A 27707-nucleotide genomic window follows, 5' to 3' on the forward strand; every position below is an offset into this window, starting at 1 on the left:
ATTCATTTTCGATTCTCTTTATATACAGAAGATCAGTTTAGCATACATTAAGTAAAGATTTCAACAGTTTGCTCCCACACAGAAACATAAAGTGAAAAATAATAGATGATTTTTTAAATGATGATGAAACCAGATCAGACCTATTGTCATGTTTAATGCCAGTGAGAGTCAAGTTGGGAATTGATAATTTCTTTTTTTTTTTTAACATAAGATCAGTTTAGTATACATTAAGTAAAGATTTCAACAGTTTGCACCCCCATAGAAACACAAAGTGAAATATACTGTTTGAGTACTCGTTATAGCATTAAATCTCAATGTACAGCACATTAAGGACAGAGATCCTACATGAGGAGTAAGTGCACAGTGACTCCTGTTGTTGACTTTACAAATTGACACTCCTGTTTATGGCATCAGTAATCTCCCTATGCTCCAGTCATGAGTTTCCAAGGCTATGGAAGCCCCTTGATTTCTCCGACTCTTATCTTGTTTAGACAAGGTCATAGTCAAAGGGGAGGTTCTCTCCTCCCTTCAGAGAAAGGTACCTCCTTCTTTGAAGACCTGTTCTTTCCACTGGGATCTCACTCACACACTCACAGAGATCTTTCATTTAGTTTTTTTTTTTTTTTTTTTTTTTTTCGCCAGAGTGTCTTGGCTTTCCATGCCTGAAATACTCTCATGGGCTTTTCAGCCGGATCTGAATGCCTTTAGGGCTGATTCTGAGGCCAGAGTGCTGTTTAGGACATCTGCCATTGTATGAGTCTGCTGTGTATCTTGCTTCCCATGTTGGATCACTCTCCCCTTTATTTATTCTATCGGTTAGTATTAGTAGGTACTAGACTTATGTGATCCCTTTGACTCTTAGTCCTTTCATTATGATCAATTGTGAACTGAAATTGATCACTTGGACTAGTGAGATGGCATTGGTACATGCCACCTTGATGGGATTGTATTGGGGTCCCCTGGTATGTTTCTAACTCTACCATTTGGGTCAAGTCAGCTTGAGCATGTCCCAAATTGTACATCTCTTCCCTCTCTTATTCCCACTCGTATGTTTAACAGGACTGAGTATATTTTAATGCTTTTGTAATCTGTTTATCTCTTAATTTTCTTTACCCATTTTTTGCCTTTTCTTTAATGTCATCTTTAGCTGCAACAGAACTAAACAGGGCAAAAACTTGTTCATAACTGGACTGAGCAAACAATGGTGATTTGAAGGTGACAGTAGAGAGGTATAGGAGAGCTCTCCAATGCAATCAGACATGTGTGGTGAGGTAGAGAAGGGGTGGGGGTGGTGTGGGCGTAGGCGGACAACAGTGAGCACAGACAGAGATCCAGAGGAGCCAAGGACACAGCAGATTTCAACACATGGAGAGAGACATGGTGAGACATGACACTGGTCACTGTTTGAAAACCAGGTGGGATGAAGCCTGGAGAAAGCCAGGATTTAGTAATTAGAAGTTACTCCAACCTCGGCTTTTCCTCTACTTTTGCAGCATGTAACCATCTAATAAATACTTCATCTGGGACCTGTAAATCCATGTTAACTTGCACATCTTTTTCTAATTGTAACTGTGGGCATCAACCTGAATCCTGCTCTGTAAACTGAGTGTTCTATTTTACTAGAATGAATTCCCTATCATGCTGTGTCACCTACAGACCAGTAAATCAGGGTGAAAAGTTAACTAGTCAACCAGAAGGATCTCTTAACCCTCTTCAGCATTCTATCAATTTAATTTCCAATTCCATCTATAATCCATTTAATCATCTCTCAATCACTCTCTCTTCTACAGCCTATGGCTAAAATGCCTGGTGAGGTTTAACTCTACTATTAATATCCCAACTTCAAGTCTTTAGTCACTCCAAGTCAACCTACAGAATTATCCAATTAACTTTACTAGCAATTCTCATAATGTCACTTTTGCTCAGCATTCTTAGTTCAGTTTACCTTTTAATCAGACTTTCCTGGACATGCCTGGAAACAAAAAGCAGTACTTCTGTGAAACAAAATTTCACTCTGAACAGAGCCCGTCTCTTGTGTCCTAGCAATGAAGCTTGAATTTATACCAAGCCCAGTGGACCCAGGGTGCTAGTCCCTGATGTGGAGTGGATTCTTGCTTTCAGATTATCCTGCTCATTGATTTTCTGAAAAGAGACATTTTCTAAATCCAGCATGGGCTCTCAAACATGAATAAAAAAGCAACCAATATTTAACATGTCTTCTTTTATACTCTGCTGGCATTCACACACCATAGGTTAACATCTGGACTTGAGTTTGAGGGTCAGTGGAAATGCTTGTTATATCTTGTTATATCAGCCCAGCAGGCAGTACACCAAACAATGGTTAGTGGCTCTGGAATCCAATAAAGGGCCACTTCAAGCACTGCTATTGACTAGTTGTGTGACCTTGTATAAGTTATTTAAACTGCCTGTCCCTCAGTTTTATCACCTGTGGAATGGATTCATATTGCTGTCCACATCCCACTGGACTACAATAAAAACACGAAACATCTAAATGTACTGTCTGTAGTTAACACCCAATACTAATTCTATTATTATTAGTATTTGAATATGTTAAATTATGTATCACTTTGGAGGCTCATCTTGCTTTTTCTCTTCCTGTAATGCTACTTCCCAGGCCTTCTCTTGGATGGTCTAATATTGTCACTGTAGTTCAAATTCTTCACCCATCCTGCCAAAGAGGCCTTTCTTTATCATCTGATTTAAAGTAGACTTCCTCAGTTATTCTTGAAGATAACTTACTGCTATTGCCATAGCCCTTTTGAAATCTACAATCCATTGCTTATTTTTTAAATTTATTAATTGTCTATCTTGGTTAAACCATGAGTTGTAGGACAGCAGAGACCATATTTTCCTCTCTATTACTTAACCAATATTTAACACAGTACCTGGCACATAGATGATCAATGAAATGTTATTGAACACATAAAGCTTAAAACCCGCATATAGAAGAAAGAACACTTTGGAGTCCACTCAATACCTCACTCTTCTCACTTTGGTTATTTAATGGAGTATGAAGATATATAGGACTATAATGTTCATGTTATGCAAAGTTTTTTTTTTAGTATTTATTGTTTTTTACAAGATACACAAAATAATTATATTATTGTTTCTTTTACAATAATACATTAAAATTCCTTTATAAAAGTATATTTTCATCTAATAGAATTCTGCATTTAAGTCAAGTTTTACTGTTCATTTTCTGTTTTTCTAATAATGACTTTTCTAAAACACCTAAAAGAAAGTGGAACCTCCAAGAATGTATGCAGAAGTGGTTGGCAACCCCCTTTAAGGAACCTCAAGAACAGAAAGATTTAGAAAATAATATTGACACAAGAATCAAGAAGATATTTAATTCTTTTTACTTAGAATATAAATGTAGAAATTAGAGTGTGAGTGACACCAAAAAAGTTTGCCTTTTAATCATTAAGCATAAAAATCTTTCAAGATATTAAAAGGAAGCCTATGAATTTAAAGAGAATATTTAAGTATTAGATAGAAGAAGGATGCATAAATTTCTTGCCTCCTTAACCTATGCATATCTGATAACCTCATGGAAGGTATCCTTAGGTTATTAAGACAACAGGTCTTGGTTGGACTGCATTGTTCAAGGTCCTTAGGTCCTTTTTTTTTTTCTCTCACTTATCTCTTGTTTGGCATCCAGAAGCAGACACTGGATGTCCTTAATCTCTGCAGAAAGTACCAGTATACACAGAACAACAGAAAAGGGATGCACGTGTTTATGGGCCAGGACTTGCTAAATAACAGGAAATATAAAATTCAATAAAACACATAGAATTTATAATTTGATGGGTGATACAGATCTATAAAAATGAACATAAGCATCTTGTCTTTTTTTTTTTTTTGGTTCACACAGGTTGAGCCACTTTTTATTTATTCATAATCCAATTAGCAACGTAGTTGATTTGGTGCTGCCTGCCAACTCTGACTTTGATCCACTATGAAATATTCTTTTCTTGATTTTCAGAAAATATTTAGTATTTCCAATATCAGTCCAAAAAGAATTTGAAAAGACTACAAATTTGTTTCTGTTGCTTTTAAATGCAAGAAAACATTGATCTACTATAGATGAATGATGAATGTATTGTTAACAATTCATCATGTGTAAATTTGTGTATTAACGATGTGCATAGTAGTATAATTTCTAATAACAGGTCCAAAGTCTTCATAGTGGGCCACTCAGAGTGCGGTACACAGTCCCGGAAGTGCATTCACATGGACTGTCATGCAAACAGCTCCCTAAGTATGGCACCACTCAGCAGGGAAGCCCATGTGTGCTGTGAACATAAAGATATATCAAATTGCTAAAAGAAATCGAATTAAAATCTTAAATATAGAAAACTAATGACTCACATAACTGAAAATTTAATGTAGTAAAATTATATTTTTTATTTTATAAATTTATAGGCTATGAAAATAAATTATGATACAGTGGTTAACTGTTGACTGCTTTTAGGGAGACCAATAATTATTTTATTTTTTAAATTTTTACAAAGATTTATTTATCTATTTGAAAAGAAGAGTTAGAGAGGAATAGAAAGGGTGAGGGTAGGAGAGAGAGGGAGGGAGGGAGGGAGGGAGGGAGGGAAGGAAGGAACAAGAGAGAGATTTTGAGATCTTCCATCCACTGGTTCACCCCTCAAATGGCCACAACAGCTGTGGTTGGGCCAGGCCAAAGCAAGAAGCCAGAGACCCAAGCACTTAGGCCATCTTCTGCTGCTTTTACCAGGCTATTAACAGGGAATTGGATGCAAAGTGGAGCAGCTGGGACTCGAACCAGTGTGATATAGGATGCTGGCGTCATAGGTGGCAGGCAGTTTCACCAGTAACAGCACAACTCCAGCCCCTATTCTTTTTTCATAAACACACACACACACACATACATAAACGAGCATATTTCAAAAAGTTCAAGGAAAACAAAATTAAAAACTAATTTATTTAGGTGCAAAAAATTTAAAATCTACGAAAAGGTTTTTTCCATAATATGCATTTTCCATATTGTGTATGGAAAGGATATATTCAAGGTTTCCAAGAGGCATCTCCAGGTCAATTGTTCACTTTGCCAGCCAGTTACAAATCTGGAACTTCCCAACGCTCCCTCGTGATTCACTGAACTAATTCAGAGAACTCATGAAAGTACCTTAGTTAACGATGAGTAGTTTATTGGGAAGGATACAAATGAACAGCGAATGATGAAGGCGAGTTGAGAAGGGTCCTCTGGGCACAGGAGTTTCTGTGCTTCAATAAGTACACTTGCCAGAAAGCCCTCTGAGCCTCATTCTCCACAGTTTTTATAGAGGTCTCATTATATAATAAGTATGATTAATTAAGTCATCAGCCATGTGATTGAACTCAGTTCCCAGGGCACACTGATTGTCCATAATAATCCATTGCCCACTGTTTCCTAGATACAGAAATGGACTGTTTCCCACCTTTCTGAGTCTGTGATTGGGTTCCAAGCAATGGCATATGAATGAAGGTGTTAGTGCTACTCCCACTCCTGGGCCATAAACATTTGCACTCCTTTCTTGTTGCTGTGTGTGTTTTGGTATTTTCTGCAAAGACTAAGAACCTCCAGATTTAAAATGTGTCGGCTTCTTGATGTTAAAAAAAAGAGATAAAGGTGAAAAAAAAAAAAAAGGCCTTAAACAATGCAGTCCAAATCAAACCTATTGTCTTAATAACCTGAGGGCATCTTTCAAAAAGATGAGAGACAAATGCATAGGTTAAGGAGGCAAAGAAATACTAAACTTAAAAATGATGCACATGGTGAAACTTGGATTACATGTCATGAACCTGAAGGGAAACAATTTACAAGAAGTTTTTCAAGATTTTAGAGAAATACATTCTAACTTGAAAAATCATTAGACTTTCTCAAACATGGACAGGAGGCAGCAGCCTAGGAAACCTGCAAATGTCATGAACAGTAACAGCTTCAGAAGAAGGCCGAGGAAGAGAAGCCACAGAAAACAGGGGCTGGGGCAGGTATGTGGTGTATCATTTAAGATCCTGCTTGGCATGAATGCAAATCTCTTAAAACTTCAGCCAGTTTTGCTCCAGGAATATCTCTTCGGGGGCCTTAGAGCTGTTTTTCAGAAATGTGAACATGAGGGAGGACGATTATGTTTCTGTCTCTTAGTAGTTTAGCCTAGGTGCCTCAATCCAAGTTGCAAGGACGTGGAAAGTTTTATTTTTCATTTGGATGGGTATGTAAATGATATCCATGTAACATGTATGAATTGTTTATTAACATGTATGTAATTGATTCTGCATTCTTCTTAATCAGCTACCTGAGATGTACAAGGCAATGTGGCTCAATGCTTATGCAAATGAAACTCTTTTCTACATTTGTAGAGAGAATTTCCAAATTGGCTGATGATTTTATTTTTAACTGATTCTCCAACAAAGATTAAAGCTTTGTTTTTTCTTCATTTTTTCCTCATGTAATAAACAGAAAATCATACATACATACTCACTCACAAATACTAAAAGTGCCTCCCACAATTGTGACCTTGGTGTATCAACTGATCTGGTATAACACTGGATACACAAAATAGGATATTGATTAGTAACAATGTCAACAAATATAGTTTATAGTTATGGTTTTAGTAACTTTTTTGAGCCCTAATTATATGTCAAATTTTGTGCTAAGTGTTCTGCATTGAATATTTGGTGTGATCTTTGCAATGACCTTATAATTCACATTCTACCATTATTTCCTAGGTAAGAATACCAGGACTATGAATGTATTCATAATTTTTACAGGGTTCATTTCTCAAGTCTTAGAGATTTCAAGAAGTCTGACTCCAGATCCCAGCTTCTTTACCACTAGATGAGTCTGCTTCAACTGTCATAGGGGATGCTGTACTGTCTCATGCCAGCACCAATCTCAGTGGGACTCCTAATGACTGGTTTGCTTGTAGATGAGGAGTCATTTTTGAGCCCTGCTTGCCACACTTTCTGTGTCGTGCAAGAGGTGGTGCCTAATGGAAGAGTTCTGTCAGAATGTTAATGGCCTTAAGTTTCCTTTATTGCACTGGTTTGACAGTTGTACAATCTTGAAAAGGTTGTTTAACTAACCTCCAAGTCAGCTTCCATATCTGGAAGCAAATTGTTACAGTGATTTTTCTATGCCCATAAAGCAGTATGGTGAGCCTCAACTAATGTAGTATACAGGACCAGCTTTAAAGATGGAAATCAACAGAGGAGAGTGTGGAAGCCACCTTCCTCAACCAGATGTCCTATGGGAATTAGGACAGTATCTGGAATGACAGAATCAAAATGGTTCAACAAAAAAAGAACTCATCAAGAAAAGGAAGGTATCATTTTCTTTACCTCATAACAACGATGAAGACAGCAGAGATTTAACACATATTTACATGTATATCCTTTTTCTTTTCCTATTACATTCAAGTTTTATCATTTTCTATTACATCCAACTCTCCCAGTGTATTGATAGCAGGTGAAAACTAAGGAAAAACCATGCCCTTATGCCCTTACTTTCAGCCTGGATTCTGCACATGGAAACCATGCCTTTCTGTCTACATAGCACAACTTTGTAATTCCACTGTCTCTGGTAGCACTATCCTGATCTCTTCCCAATCCTGAACCAAGTACTCACTTTTGGAAAACATATTTCCAGTTCTCAACAAATGTCACGCTTGTTTAGCCCTCCCTGAAGTGTTGCCAAAACTCTCTGGAGGGGCAGTCACTGTGACTTAGGTAAGGGGTAAACTTGGCTTTGTCTCAGGCTGTGCTGTTGACCTTTGGAAGCAGCTTTCAACAGTGCCTGTAACTTTCCTAAGACCTTCAGGAGTTTGGAAAACAGCAAAGACTTCACAACACAGCTAGTCACTTGTAATGTTACTGACACTATCAATAAGCATAACATTCTGTTGCATTTAATTCTCTCATAAGTCATGTTTTCAATTTATGATTAATGATAATCATAAAAAGTCTCCTTCATATTCACTTGTAATATAAGTGCTTAAAATCTATTAATTCACATTTTCTTAAACTATGAATTATGATTTTAATACCAAATAAGAATTCAAAAGAACATGTTAATCTTATGATATTCTTTCTATCTATCTATCTATCTATCTATCTATCTATCTATCTATCTATCTATCTATCTGAGTTATCTTTTGAACCAAAATGGTTAAATTCAACTTATTAACATCTGAGGTCTTACCTTTTCCAGTTTTGAAAGAGCAAGAGAGTAACAGTCTTTGGCTCTGAATTGCATGAATCTCATGTTGGCAGGGTGAGTGAGTTCTGTGATAATACTGAGACTGGAAAACAACCTACATTTCAGAAAAAAACATTGGCATTACACTAACAATCCAATATGGTCTTTTTTATAACAACATATTTATGAGTGAGTGATTCCTAGCCTTAGGCATAAAACTGTACCCAATTACAACAGCAGGCAGTGCCACATAAAATGTTCTGTACAATGCAAGAAAAATGGAACACTATTTTCCAAAGAATATTTTAACCAACATTTTAGCACAATAAGAAAAGTAAATTCCCTAATTTGGCTTTTATTAGACATTTCTGCTCTGCAGTTATGGAAAAGTATAGAAGAAAATCTCATAAAGCTGATTTAAGTAGTTATAAGATTACTGTGTGGATGAAATTAAAACAGAAATTTATAACAGGAACATGCTAATCGGCAAAAAATTCACATGATGAGCTTCTCATCCATTAAGTGAATGTGAAGTCCTGTCTCCATGTTCCCATAATATACAATTTTCTAAATGTCAAAACTTGCTACAATGGAATTCTAAGGAGAAAAAAAATCTCAATTTAAATAAAATCTCACTGTAATCAATTGGGGCCCAAGTCAAAGCATGGGCAGTATTTTGCAGGGTGTTCTGAGAAATTTTCACACTTGCTTTTCCCCCACAGCAGTACACAATATGTACACATGTGCACATATGTATGTATATACAGCGCCCCCCCCACACACACACACAAGGTTTTCCCTTGGAGGAAAAGGAGGATCATAGCACAGTTAATGCCCTTTTACTTTTGCAGTTGCTGATCTGATTTTTGCAGTTGCTTATCTGACCCTTACCTGGTTCAAATCTTTTGGGATTCCTATAATACTCAGCTTTGGCTCTCTTGCAGTTTGTCCTTCAGTTATGGCCACTTCAAATTCCTACCCTTGACTGAACCAACCTCAGGGACTACAAATGACTGAAAACAGGCAAGAGAGAAACAGTCTTTCTGTGGTTCATTAACAAATCAGCTACTGTTTTCCTCAAGTTCTGCAGGTTCCCGTCGACAGGGTGCTGTTCCCTCCTTGTGCTGGGGTCTCCCTGACACCTTACACAAGCATAGGAATGTGTGTTTTATGGATGGGAGTCCTGCCCCTGAATCCTGGCATGACAAGAGGGCTTTTGCCCTTCCTCACGTCTGACACCTTGGTGCTCACTGAGGATTTGCCAGCAGGGCTCTCTCTCTGGGGGAGAGCAGGCCAGGTGACACCGGCAGAATCCTCGGAAATCTGTGTGCCCTCTTAGACACCTAAGCAGCCTAACATGCAGGCCTCCTTTGAAGATGTGGTACCAGGTATTTTATGAAATTCACTCTTTAAAAGAAGAAACGTAACCAGGGTTATAAAACTTCATCTCCATTTTGAGAACTATTATTATATTTCCTGATGTAAACAAATTATAATGCTGATTGTTGAAATTTTTTAAAAATGTAAATTTTTGTACAATTGATTACTGTTTTCAATATTTCTGTGACCTTGAGATGAAAATTTAAAAATATTTTAAAGTCAGAATCACTCTCCAATTGGGTTTCTTTCTTTCTTTCTTTTTTTTTTTTTTGACAGGCGGAGTGGACAGTGAGAGAGAGAGACAGAGAGAAAGGTCTTCCTTTGCCATTGGTTCACCCTCCAATGGCCGCTGCGGCCAGCGCACCGCGCTGATCCGAAGGCAGGAGCCAGGTGCTTCTCCTGGTCTCCCTCTCGGGTGCAGGGCCTAAGGACTTGGACCATCCTCCACTGCACTCCCGGGCCATAGCAGAGAGCTGGCCTGGAAAAGGAGCAACCGGGACAGAATCCAGCACCCCAACCGGGACTAGAACCCAGTGTGCCGGCGCCGCAAGGCAGAGGATTAGCCTATTGAGCTGCGGCACCAGCTCAAATTGGGTTTCTTAAGAAATTTGATTTATAGTGTCTACTGAATGACTTTTTGCCATATATTCTGGTAGGTTTTATCCATACCTCAGTGCTACTAAATTGTGACATCAGAAAGGTTAAGTTTTCTTCTCTGTGCCTACCACTGCACTTTATATTCTTTTAATTATAAAGTTTTATTAAAAATGTTTGAATTCTTGTTTGTGTGTGGGAATACAAAGTTTAGATTAAAATCTTGATGAAGAAGATGCAGCAATGTAACAAGATGGGTTTATGAAGAAGCTGCATTATCTGCATTCCTTTAGGAGCTCTGTTCTTTTTACACAAATGTCACAAATGAGAACGAATAAATTAATCTTCCTGTTTTTCAGAAATTTAAAAAATTAGAAGAGTGATCTGATGGAAAAAAAAATCAGTTGACTTTGGGGCCAGGAAATTCCATCTGGTAAGCCAAGGAAATGCCACAAACTGCCACATTTCACACCATATGGGAGTTTCAAATGTATTTATTAAGAAATATTTAAAAATAACAATGTCACTAAAGATATTTATCATAGCATGGTTTGTTACAAACCATATTCAGTCATCTCTGATGGTAGGAACACAGATGAATAAATAATAGTACCAAAATAGATCAATGAACACAAAGCCCTATAGCCTCATTTAGACAATGAATCTCATTTATATTCTGTACTTCTCAAAAGAAAAATTAACTGACCTAATGTTCTCCTTTTTGTCTTTTCCCTTTCTTGTTTTTTTAGAATAAAAAATCACTATCTAAACTTTATAGATGATCATTCTAAGAGGTATTTATTCTATTTCATTTTTGGCTATTTATGTATGCATTCATTTATTTGAAAAGCAAAGGGATAGAAAGACGCAGACAGAAATAGGCAGATCTTCAATCGACTAGTTCATTCTCTACAAGCCTACAGCAGCCAGGGCTGCATCATCAAGAAGCCAGGAGCCAGGAACTCAATCCAGGAGTTATAGGTGAGCAGCAGGGACCAAAGTATTTGAGCCATCACCTGCTGCCTTCCAGGAACTACATTAGCAGGGAACTGGAATCAGAACCAGGGAAAGGATTGAAACTCAGGCACTTCAATATGGAATGTGAATGGCCCAAGCTGTGTCTTATCTGCTGCACCAAATGTCTACCCCTGTCAACGTAAGTTCACTGCATCAGGCAGGAGCCTCCCTATTGTGTGTTTCCATCTGTACCCCTCCTCTCTACCTGGAATCATGGGGCTCAATCCTGATGCTATATCTGCAGAATCTTCAGACTTCTCCATGCCAGGCCATGAAGTAGGCCCAGCCCTACAGAGCAAGGGCCTTGACCACTATTTTCCAGGGTAGAGTTAAGAAGCCACAATCACCACACACCAAAGTCACAACCTCCTGCCTGATGTTTTGATCTCTATTGGTCTGACTTCTTTGGATCACAACAGTTTCCAACTTAGGCTGGAAAACAAGAGGGCCACACATTACCTCCTCTAATCTCAAAATACTGCTCTGATCTGTCTACAGCTGTCAGTTTAACAATGTGGAAACAAGTACAGAGCAATGAAGCAACATATTCACGGTGAGATTCCAGTGGGTGGCAGAGCCAGACTCATACTCTACCACTCAGGTTCTAAAGCCTCAGCTTACCCTATCCTAAAGAAATAGGCAGAACATTGGAAAGAAAACTCAATAGAAACAGATTATAAATTGTTAGAGTATCTAGCAGCATGTTCAGTTTCATGTGTTAAAATCAACTCTACTCTAAAAACACAACATTTTGTAAACTCTACTCTCTAACTCATAAATACTGATTGTTAGGACATAATTTCACTAGTATTTGTATGTTTTGAGGGTAATATTTAATAGCTAATTTAACAACTGATTCAGTTTTGTCTTTCAGAAATTTCTGAGCTCCAGGAAATATAAAGATGTAGAAAGTGAAATTCCTATGCTTAAACATTCTAACAACTAATAGAGGAAACAGTAAAAATTCACAAGTTATAAGGCTGTTTATTTTCCTACTGATGACACTGTGATTCAATGAAAGCTCCTAGATTAAGTACTTTTAAAAGACTAGTGAATGGATAGCTCGTGAGATACATGTGGGGCCATGATGAGATAGATGGCAAGAGAAGGAATTTACAAAGAAAACAGCTACTGGGGGGCCGGTGCTGTGGTGTAGTGGGTAGTGGGTAAAGCTGCTCCCTGCAGTGCCTGCATCCCATATGGCTTGAGCCTCGGCTGCTCCACTTCCGATCCAGCTCTGCTACGATCTGGGAAAGCGGTGGAAAGTGGCCCGAGTGCTTGGGCCCCTGCACCTGCGTGGGTAAACCTGGAGGAAGCTCCTTTCTTCTGGCTTTGGATTGGCGCAGCTCCAGCCATTACGACCAATTGGGGAGTGAACCAGTGGATGGAAGACTCTCTCTCTCTCTGCCTCTCCTTCTCTCCCTGTGTAACTCTTTCAAGTAAATAAATTAATTTTAAAAAAGCTACTAAGCGACAATTCTTTTCATGTTTTAAAACCTTTTTATTTCCCTGAAAAAACAGTATTTACTTTTTATATATACCATTATTTGAACTTTCAATAATTTTGTGATTATTTGGATTCTTTTATTTGTAATCCTTTTCTAACATATACCAAGCAGAAATACACCCGTATGTAATATCTGATACATCTGAGGGCTTAGGGAAAATGACATATGATTGAGTGATTCAGTCATTGTACTTGGGTAACTTTTCGAGTTGAAATTAGATAGGACAACAAAATTTAACTGATACGCTTACATTTCTTTCTATTTACATGAAGCTAAACCATTTGTTATTTTATACTGAGAAACAATGCATTAGCTAAGCCTGCCACCTAGTGAAAACCTGAAGCTAAGTAACATTCATACAATGAAATAGTGTATTGCAGTGCCCTTGATATCTCTAAAGTATTATTGGTACTCAGTTATAATATTTTATGTTAGCAAATTTGGTTGTCTAATAGATTTAATTTTAATTTAATACTAATACTGTAAAGCTATTTCTAGTCTAAGTATGGGCTAAATGTTTTTTGAATGTAGAACATTTTAGAAATAAAGTGACATTGTAAGCCTCTTTTCCCTTGTGACTAGGATCATAGTCAAGTGATTAAAAAATAATGCAGTTTGTTCTATTTAAAATATTTCTACAATTACTTTGTATTCTGATGTGAAGGATAAATGTGGAGATATGTAAAATAAATATTTTATATGCCCTGTTATGTTAACCAATACAAAGATGAAAAATACACCATATAGTCTAATTCAGACACTACCAGAGAACACTTAAACTAACTGGAGGCGGAGCCAAGATGGCGGAATAGTGAGGGCGCGCACTGATAGTCCGGGAAAATTTAGTTTAATAAAAGGGGAGTTACGGTAGCCTCAGAAAAAAGAACCAGGAAAATATTGCAGAGGAAACTCTTCTGGATCAACTGGCCGTGAATCGGAGGACCTACTGGGAGAACAAGGTCGCCCACCGCGCGGAAGCTGAGCCGCGGGACCGAGCCGCGGAAGCCGCAGGGTCTGCGCGCCAGTGCACGAAGGGGAGTGCGTGCCACACAGACAACAGCGGGGAGACTTGGGACGTCCAGGGCTCCGAGTGCACAGATCGGCGCTGGAAGGGGAGCAGACCTGCGTGGAGAGCGTGGGAGCCCACAGTTCGGGACACCAGCGGCAGACTCAACACACCAGCGCTGGAACGCGAGGTGAGCCGAACCTCAATAGCCCGAGACACCGGCAGGCAAGAGGAGAGAGGAGACTAGAGGGAACGACCCCCGGGTGGGGGGGAAAGTTCAGCAGGCTAACTGGAAGAGAGAGAGAGAAAAAAAAAAAAAGGTGACTGGTACGGACACGGGTTTCTCTCTCTCCGCTCAACTCTCAAGGGCGAGCAAGACAAAGAGCAGGCGCCATCTTGGACATACGTCATAAGCAGAGCGACCTCAGGTCTGCACCGGCCCTGAGCCTAGCAGAAAAACCTGACTTTGGGCGGGGCGAATTAACAGGAGATTAGGACCTAGTAAATTTGTGGTGCTACTGAACTGAGACTGTGAAAAAAGAGACGGTGGGGGAGAGAACTCACAGAATTCACATGAGCACTCTCCAGAGACGCTACAATTACATAACTTTGGCAACCCAGTGGGAGACTGAAGGAGAATTTGAGCCCACTCTGAGGGCCGAATAGATTCCCTGTGTGGTCCTTGGGAAAGAGCTTCCAATCTCTGGCTCCTGTGGGTATATCATTTGCCTGCTAACTACCTCCAACTTCATTCAGCTGTGCAGAATAACTTCCCTTTTGAATCAAAAAAAAAAGAAAGAGAGAGAGAGAGAGGTTTACCACGCCTAACCTGGGAGTGTCACCTTTGGCACACCAAACAGAGCTCTCAGGCCACACCCATCTCAAGCCCTAAGGCTCCATCAAAAACAGATAGTCCACTTAATCTAGAGTCATAGTATAACAAGAAAAAGCACCACAGTGAAGAAACCAAATATCTCCAATATGCCAAATAACAAACGCAAAAACCGAGGTAATAAAAACAAGGAAGTCACCATGACACCCTCAAATGAAAAAGACACCCCAATTCAAGATTATGAAGATGATGAGATAGAAGAAATGCAAGAAGCAGATCTCAAAAAATTGATAAGAACATTAAGAAGTTCTCAAAAACAAATTCTGGAACTATACAAATCCTTAATGGACAAGATAGAAAATCTCTCTCGTGAAAATGAAATATTAAGGAGGAATCAAAATGAAACGAAACAACTAGTACAACAGGAAACTGTGTTAGTGACTGAAGTGAAGAATTCAATAGATCAAATGAAAAACACAATAGAGAGCCTTACAAACAGAATGGGTGAAGCAGAAGAGAGAATATCAGACTTAGAAGACAGAGAACAGGAAAGGATACAGTCAGACCAAAGAAAAGAAGAGGAAATTAGAAATCTAAAACATATTGTTGGGAATCTTCAGGATACTATTAAAAAACCCAACATTCAGGTTCTAGGAGTTCCTGAAGGCATGGAGAGGGAGAAAGGATTAGAAGGCCTTTTTAGTGAGATATTAGCAGAAAATTTCCCAGGTTTGGAGAAGGACAGAGAAATCCTAGTACAGGAAGCTCACAGAACCCCTAATAAACACGACCAAAAGAGATCCTCACCACGACACCTTGTAATTAAACTCTCCACAGTGAAACATAAAGAAAAGATCCTAAAATGTGCAAGAGAGAAACGTCAGATTACTCTCAGAGGATCTCCAATCAGACTCACAGCTGACTTCTCATCAGAAACTCTACAAGCTAGGAGGGAATGGCGAGATATAGCCCAGGTACTAAGAGAGAAAAACTGCCAGCCCAGAATATTATATCCTGCAAAGCTATCATTTGTGAATGAAGGTGAAATAAAGACTTTTCATAGCAAACAGAAATTGAAAGAATTTGTTGCCACTCGTCCAGCCCTGCAAAAGATGCTTAAAGATGTGTTACACACAGAAACAAAGAAACATGATCATCAATATGAAAGAAGGTAAAGGAAACCAAGGAAGGAAACCTCACAGCAAAAGATCACAGGGAATTGAAAGCATATATTAGAACTTATCTTTGGCAAATGGCAGGGCAAAGTTACCACTTATCATTAGTCACATTGAACGTTAATGGCCTGAACTGTCCAGTTAAAAGACACCGATTGGCTGATTGGGTTAAGGAACAAAACCCATCTATTTGCTGCTTACAAGAAACACATCTTTCCAACAAAGATCCATACAGACTGAAAGTGAAAGGCTGGAAAAAGATATACCATGCCAACAGAAATGAAAAAAGAGCAGGCGTAGCCATCTTAATATCAGACAAAATAAACTTTACCACAAAAACCGTTAAGAGAGACAAAGAGGGACACTATATAATGATTAAGGGATCAATTCAACAGGAAGATATAACAATTATCAATGTATATGCACCTAACTACAGGGCACGGGATTATCTAAAAGATTTGTTAACGGACTTAAAGGGAGACTTAGACCCCAATACAATAGTACTAGGGGACTTCAATACTCCACTCTCAGAAATAGACAGATGAATAGGACAGAAGATCAACAAGGATACAGTAGATTTAAACGACACTATAGCCCAAATGGATCTAACAGATATATACAGAACTTTCAATCCTACAGCTAAAGATTTTATATTCTTCTCAGCAGTACATGGAACCTTCTCTAGGAATGACCACATACTAGGCCATAAAGCAAGTCTCAGCAAATTCAAAAGAATTAGAATCATACCATGCAGCTTCTCAGACCATAAAGGAATGAAGTTGGAAATTAGCAACTCAGGAATCCCTAGAGCATATGCAAACACATGGAGATTGAACAACATGCTCCTGAATGAACAATGGGTCATAGAAGAAATCAAAAGAGAAATCAAAAACTTTCTGGAAGTAAATGAGGATAACAGCACAACATACCAAAACTTATGGGATACAGCAAAAGCAGTGTTAAGAGGAAAGTTTATATCAATAGGTGCCTATATCAAGAAATTGGAAAGGCACCAAATAGATGAGCTTTCAATTCACCTCAAGGATCTAGAAAACCTACAGCAAACCAGACCCAAATCTAGTAGGAGAAGAGAAATAATTAAAATCAGAGAAGAAATCAACAGGATTGAATCAAGAAAAACATTCCAAAAAATCAGCCAAACGAGGAGCTGTTTTTTTGAAAAAATAAACAAAATTGACACCCCATTGGCCCAACTAACTAAAAAAAGAAAAGACCCAAATCAATAAAATCAGAGATGAAAAAGGAAATGTAACAACAGACACCACAGAAATAAAAAGAATCAGCAGAAATTACTACAAGGACTTGTATGCCAGCAAACAGGGAAACCTATCAGAAATGGATAGATTCCTGGACACATGCAACCTACCTAAATTGAACCAGGAAGACATCGAAAACCTAAACAGACCCATAACTGAGACAGAAATTGAAACAGCAATAAAGGCCCTCCCAACAAAGAAAAGCCCAGCACCAGATGGATTCACTGCTGAATTCTACCAGACATTTCAAGAAGAACTAATCCCAATTCTTCTCAAACTATTCAGAACAATCGAAGAAGAGGGAATCCTCCCAAATTCTTTCTATGAAGCCAGCATCACCTTAATTCCTAAGCCGGAAAAAGATGCAGCACTGAAAGAGAATTACAGACCAATATCCCTGATGAACATAGATGCAAAAATCCTCAATAAAATTCTCGCCAATAGAATGCAACAACACATCAGAAAGATCATCCACCAGACCAAGTGGGATTTATCCCTGGTATGCAGGGATGGTTTAATGTGCACAAGACAATCAATGTGATACACTACATTAACAGACTGCAGAAGAAAAACCATATGATTATCTCAATAGATGCCGAGAAAGCATTTGATAAAATACAACACCCTTTCATGATGAAAACTCTAAGCAAACTGGGTTTGGAAGGAACATTCCTCAATACAATCAAAGCAATCTATGAAAAACCCACAGGCAACATCCTATTGAATGGGGAAAAGTTGGAAGCATTTCCACTGAGATCTGGTACCAGACAGGGATGTCCACTCTCACCACTGCTATTCAATATAGTTCTGGAGGTTCTAGCAAGAGCTATTAGGCAAGAAAAAGAAATTAAAGGGATACAAATTGGGAAGGAAGAACTCAAACTATCCCTCTTTGCAGATGACATGATTCTTTATTTAGGGGACCCAAAGAACTCTACTAAGAGACTATTGGAACTCATAGAAGATTTTGGCAAAGTAGCAGGGTATAAAATCAATGCACAAAAATCAACAGCCTTTGTATACACAGACAATGCCATGGCTGAGGAAGAACTTCTAAGATCAATCCCATTCACAATAGCTACAAAAACAATCAAATACCTTGGAATAAACTTAACCAAGGACGTTAAAGATCTCTACGATGAAAATTACAAAACCTTAAAGAAAGAAATAGAAGAGGATACCAAAAAATGGAAAAATCTTCCATGCTCATGGATTGGAAGAATCAATATCATCAAAATGTCCATTCTCCCAAAAGCAATTTATAAATTCAATGCAATACCAATCAAGATACCGAAGACCTTCTTCTCAGATCTGGAAAAAATGGTGCTGAAATTTATATGGAGGCACAAGAGACCTCGAATAGCTAAAGCAATCTTGTACAACAAAAACAAAGCCGGAGGCATCACAATACCAGATTTCAGGACATACTACAGGGCAGTTGTAATCAAAACAGCATGGTACTGGTACAGAAACAGATGGATAGACCAATGGAACAGAATTGAAACACCAGAAATCAACCCAAACATCTACAGCCAACTTATATTTGATCAAGGATCTAAAACCAATTCCTGGAGCAAGGACAGTCTATTCAATAAATGGTGCTGGGAAAATTGGATTTCCAGGTGCAGAATCATGAAGCAAGACCCCTACCTTACACCTTACACAAAAATCCACTCAACATGGATTAAAGACCTAAATCTACGACCTGACACCATCAAGTTATTAGAGAACATTGGAGAAACCCTTCAAGATATTGGCACAGGCAAAGAATTCCTGGAAAAGACCCGGGAGGCACAGGCAGTCAAAGCCAAAATCAACTATTGGGATTGCATCAAATTGAGAAGTTTCTGTACTGCAAAAGAAACAGTCAGGAGAGTGAAGAGACAACCGACAGAATGGGAAAAAATATTTGCAAACCATGCAACAGATAAAGGGTTAATAACCAGAATCTACAAAGAGATCAAGAAACTCCACAAAAACAAATCCAACAACCCAATTAAGAGATGGGCCAAGGACCTCAATAGACATTTTTCAAAAGAGGACATCCAAATGGCCAACAGGCACATGAAAAAATGTGCAAGGTCATTAGCAATCAGGGAAATGCAAATCAAAACCACAATGAGGTTTCACCTCACCCAGGTTAGAATGGCTCACATACAGAAATCTACCAACAACAGATGCTGGTGAGGATGTGGGGAAAAGGGACACTAACCCACTGTTGGTGGGAATGCAAACTGGTCAAGCCACTATGGAAGTCAGTCTGCAGATTCCTCAGAAACCTGAATATAACCCTACCGTTTGACCCAGCCATCCCACTCCTTGGAATTTACCCAAAGGAATTTAAATTGGCAAACAAAAAAGCGGTCTGCAGCCTAATGTTTATTGCAGCTCAATTCACAATAGCTAAGACCTGGAACGAACCTAAATGCCCATCAACGATAGACTGCATAAAGAAATTATGGGATATGTACTCTTTAGAATACTATACCGCAGTAAGAAACAATGAAATCCAGTCATTTGCAACAAAATGGAGGAATCTGGAACACATCATGCTGAGTGAAATAAGCCAATCCCAAAGGGACAAATACCATATGTTCTCCCTGATCAGTGACAACTGACTGAACACCAAAAAGGAAACCTGGTGAAGTGAAATGGACACTATGGGAAACGGTGACTTGATCAGCATAGCCCTGACTGTTAATGAACAACTTAATACATTATCCCTCTTAGTAGTTTTTTTGTCTGTTCTACTTAATATGACTGGTTTAATTCTGTAATTAATACACAGTTATTCTTAAGTGTTGAAAATTAACTGAAATGTGATCCCTGTTAAACATAAGAGTGGGAATAAGAGAGGAAAGAGATGTATAATTTGGGACATGCTCAAGCTGACTTGACCCAAATGGTAGAGTTGGAAACATACCAGGGGATTCCAATTCAATCCCATCAAGGTGGCATGTGCCAATGCCATCTCACTATTCCAAGTGATCAATTTCAGTTCACAATTGATCATAATGAAAGGACTAAGAGTCAAAGGGAGCACATAAACAAGTCTAGTACCTGCTAACACTAACCGATAGAATAAATAAAGGGGAGAGTGATCCAACATGGGAAGTGAGATACTCAGCACACTCATAGAATGGCAGATGTCCTAAATTGCACTCTGGCCTCAGAATCAGCCCTAAAGGCATTCGGATCTGGCTGAAAAGCCCATGAGAGTATTTCAGGCATGGAAAGCCAAGACACTCTGTCAAAAGATCTCTGTGAGTGATCCCAGTGGAAATAATGGGGCCATCAAAGAATGAGGTAGCTTTCTCTGAAGGGAGGAGAGAACCTCCACTTTGACTATGACCTTGTCTAAACAAGATAAGAATCGGAGAACTCAGAGGGCTTCCATAGCCTTGGAAACTCATGACTGGAGCATAGGGAGATTACTGATGCCATAGACAGGAGTGTCAATTGTAAAGTCAACAACAGGAGTCACTGTGCACTTACTCCTCATGTAGGATCTCTGTCCTTAATGTGCTGTGCATTGAGATTTAATGCTATAACGAGTACTCAAACAATATATTTCACTTTGTGTTTCTATGGGGGTGCAAACTGTTAAAATCTTTACTTAATGTATACTAAACTGATCCTCTGTAAAAAAAAAAAAAAAAAAGAAATTATCAACTCCCAACTTGACTCTCACTGGGATTAAACATGACAATAGGTCTGATCTGATTTCATCATCATTTAAAAAAAATCATGTATTATTTTTCACTTTATGTTTCTGTGTGGGAGCAAACTGTTGAAATCCTTACTTAATGTATACTAAGCTGATCTTCTGTATATTAAGAGAATCGAAAATGAATCTTGATGTGAATGGAATGGGAGAGGGAGTGGGTAAGGGGAGGGTTGTGGGTGGGAGGGATGGTATGGGGGGGAAGCCATTGTAATCCATAAATCGTACTTTGGAAATTTATATTCATTAAATAAAAGTTAAAATAAAATAAAATAACAAGAAAAAAAAACTAACTGCAATTGTCTTTTAAAGCAAAACAAGCAAACATAAGAACATAAAGATTGGAAAGTGTTTGTGATATTTAATCAAAACATTTATTTACTGAACTAGTGTGCTACACTGTAATTATTGATCTGTCATGGTAGCTGGAACTGTTCATTTTGAATAACAGGGAGTTTTATGAAAATGTCAGTATGTAGCCACTTTGATAAACAAAATCCCAGCCTGGAACACAATGGACAATTAACACTACAACAAAATATGAATATATTTTAAATTTCCATAAATAATTTTCAAACAACTTGCTTAATACCTTTCTTGTTAGACTACCAGCATCTGAAGGTCACAGGATGTCTAATCTGGTTGCTCTGGGGCACCAGAGGGCAGGAAAATCCCTAGCTAACAGCGGCAGAAGCTCTCCAGCACACTGGGAAAACCTGTTGGACTGCAAGAAAACTCATCCTAATCATGAAGGGACTCCCTTACAGGTGCATGCCTTGGATCATGGTCCATGCTGCAGCAGTAAGTATGGCTCTCCTGCCTGCTGCTCCTTTGCCGCATGGACAAACTAAATTATTCACTCTATCTGATAAATTCTTTCATTATCTGTAGCATCAACCTCAACTGGTGACAAATATCAACTGGTGACATTTTGGTAGCCTGTATGCAGACTTTCATCAGATGGCTGGGAACCTCCAACATGTAGTACAAGTAGGCAGCAGCAGCTATTCCAGGCAAATCTACACTCACCATTGACCCCTGGTCATTCTCAGCTCTTCTTTTCTCCTTGATCTCTGGTCCTGGATTAACAATGCACCCATGCAGGGACAATTGATGATTCCTGGCCTGGGCAAGTCCCAGTGGAATCCAAAGTTCCTTGTTTGCAGACACCCAGTATCCACTGCCTTCAGGAGTGAGGACTACCCTTCTTTCTGTGCCACCTTAACAGCTTCCCATTGTCCTTCACAGAGATCTAAAGCCTACTCCTCCCCCTTTTTCAGCCAATCACTCCACTTGGAGAAATCCTAGCCTGAAAGATTTGACACTTTAAAGTTGAGTAAAAGGTTTTGCCCCTTTCTTCTGGACCTGGATTAGCTACCAACGTCAGACACCTTCCCTCTTAAGGGGAAAGTATTGGGCTTTCTGATAGACAAAGAGGCATTACTGGTTCTCTCCAGTGGAAGGAATATCCTCATTAAAGAGGACACCCATTTAAATGGAGTCTCTCCTTTCCAGTGGGACACCACAGAAAGGGTTTGTACTGGTCACGCCTTAGTTGGGCTGTTTGACCTCTCAGTTGGGCCATTTTATTTTAGGAATGGGACCACTGCCTTCCAACCCTCATGATTCACCCCTAGGATGCATCCTAAAGAATTAGGATCAGCTGGATCCTCAGACCCTGAAAAAGAAGCATTTAGCTTTTCTTTGCAAAATAAACTGGGAGGCCTGGGCCTTGAACATAACTCTCACTGAAACACGGTCCTTCAGCTCGATCTGTTCTGTCAAAATCTTTCCAAAAGGTCTGAGGTCGCTTATGTTCAAGACTTCAAGGTGCTATCCCAAACCACCATACTTCCATCTAGACCAGCTGAGGTCACACATAAACACAATAACATGTATCCTGAAATTCAGAAAGCCCTCGCCATCTTGGCTTTCCTGTCATCAGTCAGGCTTCCCCAGATATCAGGGGGGGAAAAAAACCTAAAAAATTACTCCACAGAGGCCTGTGCTGTGGCATAGCAGGTTAAGCCACAGTCTGCAGTGACAGCACCCCATATGGACACTGGTTTCAGTCCCAGCTGCTCCACTTCTGATCCAGGCCTCTGCTTATGGCCTGGGAAAGTAGCGGAAGATGGCCCAAGTCTTTGGGCCTCTGTACCCATGTGGGAGGCCCAGAAGAAGCTCCTGGTTCCTGGCTTTGGTCTGGCTCAGCTCTGGTGGTTGTGGTCACTTGGGGAGTGAACCAGCAGATGGAAGATCTCTCTTACTCCTCGCTCTCTCTGTAACTCTGACTTTCAAATAAATAAATAAATACATCTTTAAAAAAAATTCGATTGTGGACCACAAGGTTAAATCCTCATTTAACCAATTCAGGCTTCAGGGTCTTTAAAACCCATGAGGTAACCTCAAAGACTGAAAGGGAAAAACATATGAGGGAGAAATGACAGTCCATCTACATGGAGCTGTCACCAGTAGTTCCTTGACCACCAAGGGACCTATGGGGCAGACAATGGTTATGGGACCAGTGCCTGCCAGGGCACCTCATACTTGCTTCTGCTGCCATCAACTGGGGAAACACATGAGTCAGGACTGCCAAACCTCGCTTCCTGACCCCTACCTGATTTTAAGCCCAGGGACACTGGAAGTACCACTGTCCTTCTCTGCATGTGAGAGCGTCATTCTGCAACCAGGGACAACCATGAGCTAATTCAGGAGAATCACAAATGCCCCTACACTACACTCGATGACAAGGAACCCAATGCCTCTCCTGCACTTTCTACCTCCACAGCTGAGCTTTGGGTCATCTTGGGTGATCTAGGCAACAAAACAGTTCTTAGTGGACATGGGGACCACACACTCTGCACTTGCTACTTTCTCTGCATCCTTCTTTCAGCTCTCCATCTTTCTTACTGGCATAGATGGACAATTCAAGCCTGGAAACTTCACCTCCCCTGTAGTATGAACCCTAGAAGAAACTGTCTTTACTCGTACCTTTCTTTTCCTGACAAGTCCTGCACCCCTTTATGCAGAAGGCACATGAGGACAACACTGCACACTAACCTTCAGCTGCCTGAACTTGGCGGCCATTTATTGGCACTAGTGGCTCTTTCCACTCCAGTCCCCCATCCTCTAACAGGACCCTCCAGAAGTACAGAACATCCCCGCCCCAGGACAACTGTGTCCATGGTCCCTTAAGAATTCACCTGAAGGTCCCTGATTGCTTTCCAATACTCCCTAAAGAAACAGAATTGAAGAGCCTACAGCTCCCAGTTGATTAAGTCCTTGGTTGCTGGCTTCCATGGAATCACCATAAAGGGCTTATTTTGAATACGGGAGCCCCATCAATGAATCTGGAAAGTTCTGACTGCTCAGGAGAGCTGATCCTTGACAGCGTTAAGACTGCTGTCTTGAAAATGAAGCCAGAAACTTTGCAGTGATCTCTGAGGCTGCCCTTGCCAGACACAGAAGCACAAAAGGGATCCAGATTTTGTAAAATCCTTCAAGTGCTTTCTAAAATGAGGTGTGCAATGAATATAACTGGCTATCCTTCTCAACTGCTGAGTTTTATAATTTTATCCATGGCTACTATAAACCTTTTGTCGCTTACAATTCTGTCCCCTTTTGAAAATACTTGCAGTCAGATTGCAGGTTTCTGATTGCTTTAAGATCAATGCACTAGATAAAAATTTCCAGAACTCTGAAGAGGAAAAAAAAAAAAAAAGAAAAATCCATAAAGCTACTAATCGAGAGTAATAAGAAGTTTTATGAGACAATTATTTAATGAAATTCGTGGATTTCTATGTCCTTTATTTAAATTATTGCTGGTCCTGTATTTCAATCATCTCAAGATTCAGGAAATTTTTTCCTGCTATTTCTATGGTTTTAGTGTTTTGGTAAAATACCATTTACCTTTTCTCCTTTACTTAGTTCCTCTAAAATTCAAAAACCTTTATTAAGATTTTTCATTTTTTGTGGCAAGGTGATCTTTTTTATGAATTCCATAAAAATCTGTTCTCATCATAACCAGATATAGTTGGAAACACTGGCACTAAAAATTATGCAAAGGACACCAGGATTCAAGGGTTTCCAGCCTTGCACTGAGTAAAAGGGGTTGTCACATGTTAGGAACTATAGTTTTTCTAAAAAAAAATTCACATTAAATTGACTTAATTTTCAGAGTTTTCCAAATATAAGACTACCATACAGCAGAGTGTCTTTTATTATTATACAACACAAATAACCAAACAACGAAGTACCTGTTTTTACACTGTACTACAGTCATTGTTTTTAGGCTTTTCTAACTTTGAGAGTCTTCCAAATCTGACATCACTATGTGATTAATAAACCTTTCCTGCTATACTTATAGGCAAACTCAATCTGTTATATTCTTGCTGTTTTTTTAATATATTTTCCTTTTTGAGTTTTGTGTTAATTTCCTGTCAGAAGTCCACAAAATTACAATTTCTAGCAAGATAATAGTGGCCTGGCACTTTGAGATGATGACTCATGCTTACAGAATAGATAAAGTTAAGTTTAAAAATGGAATCCAGGTAAAATTAGCATAGTAACAACTCCCTCTAAAACCTCTTTGTTGCTCAAATGTTATTGACACAGACTCCTGATCATCAAATACCTCCCTCCCAACCTGGGACTAGATCAATAATCAGATCCAATCCAATCTGTCAATGAGGGATAAACAGAACCTAGCTACCCAGGATCTTGTTCATAAGAGAGACTAAACATCAAGTTGTTGTCAGTGGTGTCAACCGTAAACAAAATTCTATAAAGCTGAGAGGTTAAGAAAGAAGGGTTCTTAGGCATGACTGTCTGATAGTAACTGTCACAAAAGACTGCTAGAGCTACCCAGCACAGTGAGGGCCTCCACTTCAAAGAGATGCTAATTACATGATACTTGTTATTCTTACCCCTAATGCTAGAATCTATATGCAGCACCCACAGTGGGACGCTGGGAAGATCTTTGATCTCTTTGTACCTGAGAAGCAAGGATTAAGACTGGGGAATAGTGACTCAAATTTTGGGAAAATAAAATGACTAATGGCATACATTAAAAAAAAAATATCTGGGCATTGCGGCCAATGTTGTGCTTTAGTGGGAAAAGCTGCTGCCTGCGATAGATACAGGCTTCCCGCGTGGGTGACAGTTTGAGGGCCAGCTGCTCCACTTTCAATTCAGCTCCCTGCTAATGCGCCAGGGAAAGCAGTGGAGGACGGTCCAAGTGCTTGGGCCACATGGGAGACCCAGAAGAAGCTCCTGGCTCCTGGCTTCAGCCTGCTCCAGTCCTGATCATTGTAGCCATTTGGGGAGTGAACCTGCAAATATAAGACATATCTTTCTCCCTCCCTCCCTCTCTTTTCTATCTCTTTCTGTAATTCTTCCTTTCAAATAAACAACTAAATCTCAAAAAAATGGGCATTGTCACCCAACACCGGTTGATATGTCTGAAAATAGCAGCCACTTGCAATGTATCAGGAGACAGTGTTCACTGCGGGCAGCTCTCCACTGTGCACAGCCAGCTGCACCACCATCCGCATCCTGTATCTAGGCAGCCGGTTCGTGGCTGGGAGACGCTGATTTCCCAGGACAAGGAAGAAAGAAATTGCAGTGGCTTCCCAGCTGCAGAACCCCGCCACCAGTATCTTTGTCTGCGGGAGAATTCCGTAGTTCTACACTGACCATTGGTCTGGCCTATGGAGCTGACTGGGGTTTGAGCTACTACTTTGCTCTGGGAAGGGAGGCCTCATTGCCTCCCACCCTTTTCCCAACACCCAAAGCACCAGACACAACTGGATGTGGTGAGTTGTGACTGAAAATGCCCTGACTCAGCAGACAGCAAGCAGTTACACTGTTGCCGAAGTGACCAAAGCCAGTCATGGAGGTTCACATAGTAGAGAGATCTCCTGCATTCTGCAACTGGAGGAAGTTTGGGTATGAGCCCTACAGCTGTGCTCACTGTGTATGATACATGAGGGTTTCCTCAGCTTCTTAGGGCTAACACTAGCAGCAGCCCATAAAAAAGTCCAGACCTTACCTGTGGAAGTTCCCTCTGCACGTCCTAGCTAATGGAGCTGGGAGCCCCAGGCACAAGCCCCAGCAACATCCTTGCATGCTGCATGAGAACTGGGGGCAGCTCCAACCCTGCCTTGCAGAGCTGGGTCTGTTGATGTCGATTTTACCGTCTTTGAAGTAACTCGCACTCACTCTTGGTACCTGGAGTGCTCTATCTACATTACAGGTGGCTACTATCATCCCCAACATGGGCTCCAGCCCTGGGAGACCTGGGTAATGACCTCACTGTATCCTGCAACACGAGGACTGTGGCAATCAATACAATTTCCTCAAACCCACTGGAATTTACCTGCTAGGACCCGGGGAAGAATCTGCCTGCATTCCAACTCTCCAGATCCATACCAGCCAGTGCAAAATCTCCTGTATACCTGGAGTCACTCTGTTATTGAGCATGTTTCAGTTCACATCCCTCGCTCCTGGGAGCAGGGCTTTTGGTGCTATAAACCCAGCCTCAGGTGCATTTTCCCAGCAGTACCTGGGGAAGGTCCCACCCACATCACACAGTTTTACAGCTATAGCTATTGGTACGACAGCCTCAGCATCACTCAGTCGTGCCAGTGAGACAAGTGGGACAAGGAGAATGCTCCCTTTGTGTCTCTAAGCACCAAGAATGAGGCCCAGTCTACCACATCCCTAGTGTAATGGATACCCAACTCGCTGGGGACTGAGATACACAGTAGGAAGTCCATATTCAACTCAAAATTATACTTCCATCTATATCAACTGCAGCAGACTAGACCACACAAAAGAAATCACCCAGGGGTTACACATCTGGAGTAGCCTAGACCCAAAGCCAAATCAATAAGCCAAGTGATACCCTGCATTCCATCTGAATAATAAAATCTTTTCTAATAAAACCTACTCCATAAAGAAGGGA

General features: G+C 39.9%; 1 protein-coding gene across 9 annotated transcripts in view; it reads right to left on the reverse strand.

Annotated features, from left to right (window-relative positions):
• Positions 1–27707, reverse strand: part of KCNT2 (potassium sodium-activated channel subfamily T member 2) — a 411093-nt gene that overhangs the window by 49630 nt on the left and 333756 nt on the right. For all 9 annotated transcript variants that reach the window (XR_007909589.2, XM_051820439.2, XM_051820437.2 and 6 more), the window contains one exon: positions 8234–8345. Coding sequence is in view for 8 of the 9 variants with exons in the window: in XM_051820439.2 (XP_051676399.2) it covers positions 8234–8345 (112 nt within the window). In the remaining variant the exon portion in view is untranslated. The remainder of the gene's footprint in view (positions 1–8233; positions 8346–27707) is intronic.

This window comes from Oryctolagus cuniculus, chromosome 13 (genome assembly GCF_964237555.1).
Source record: "Oryctolagus cuniculus chromosome 13, mOryCun1.1, whole genome shotgun sequence".
Classification (NCBI taxonomy): domain Eukaryota; kingdom Metazoa; phylum Chordata; class Mammalia; order Lagomorpha; family Leporidae; genus Oryctolagus; species Oryctolagus cuniculus.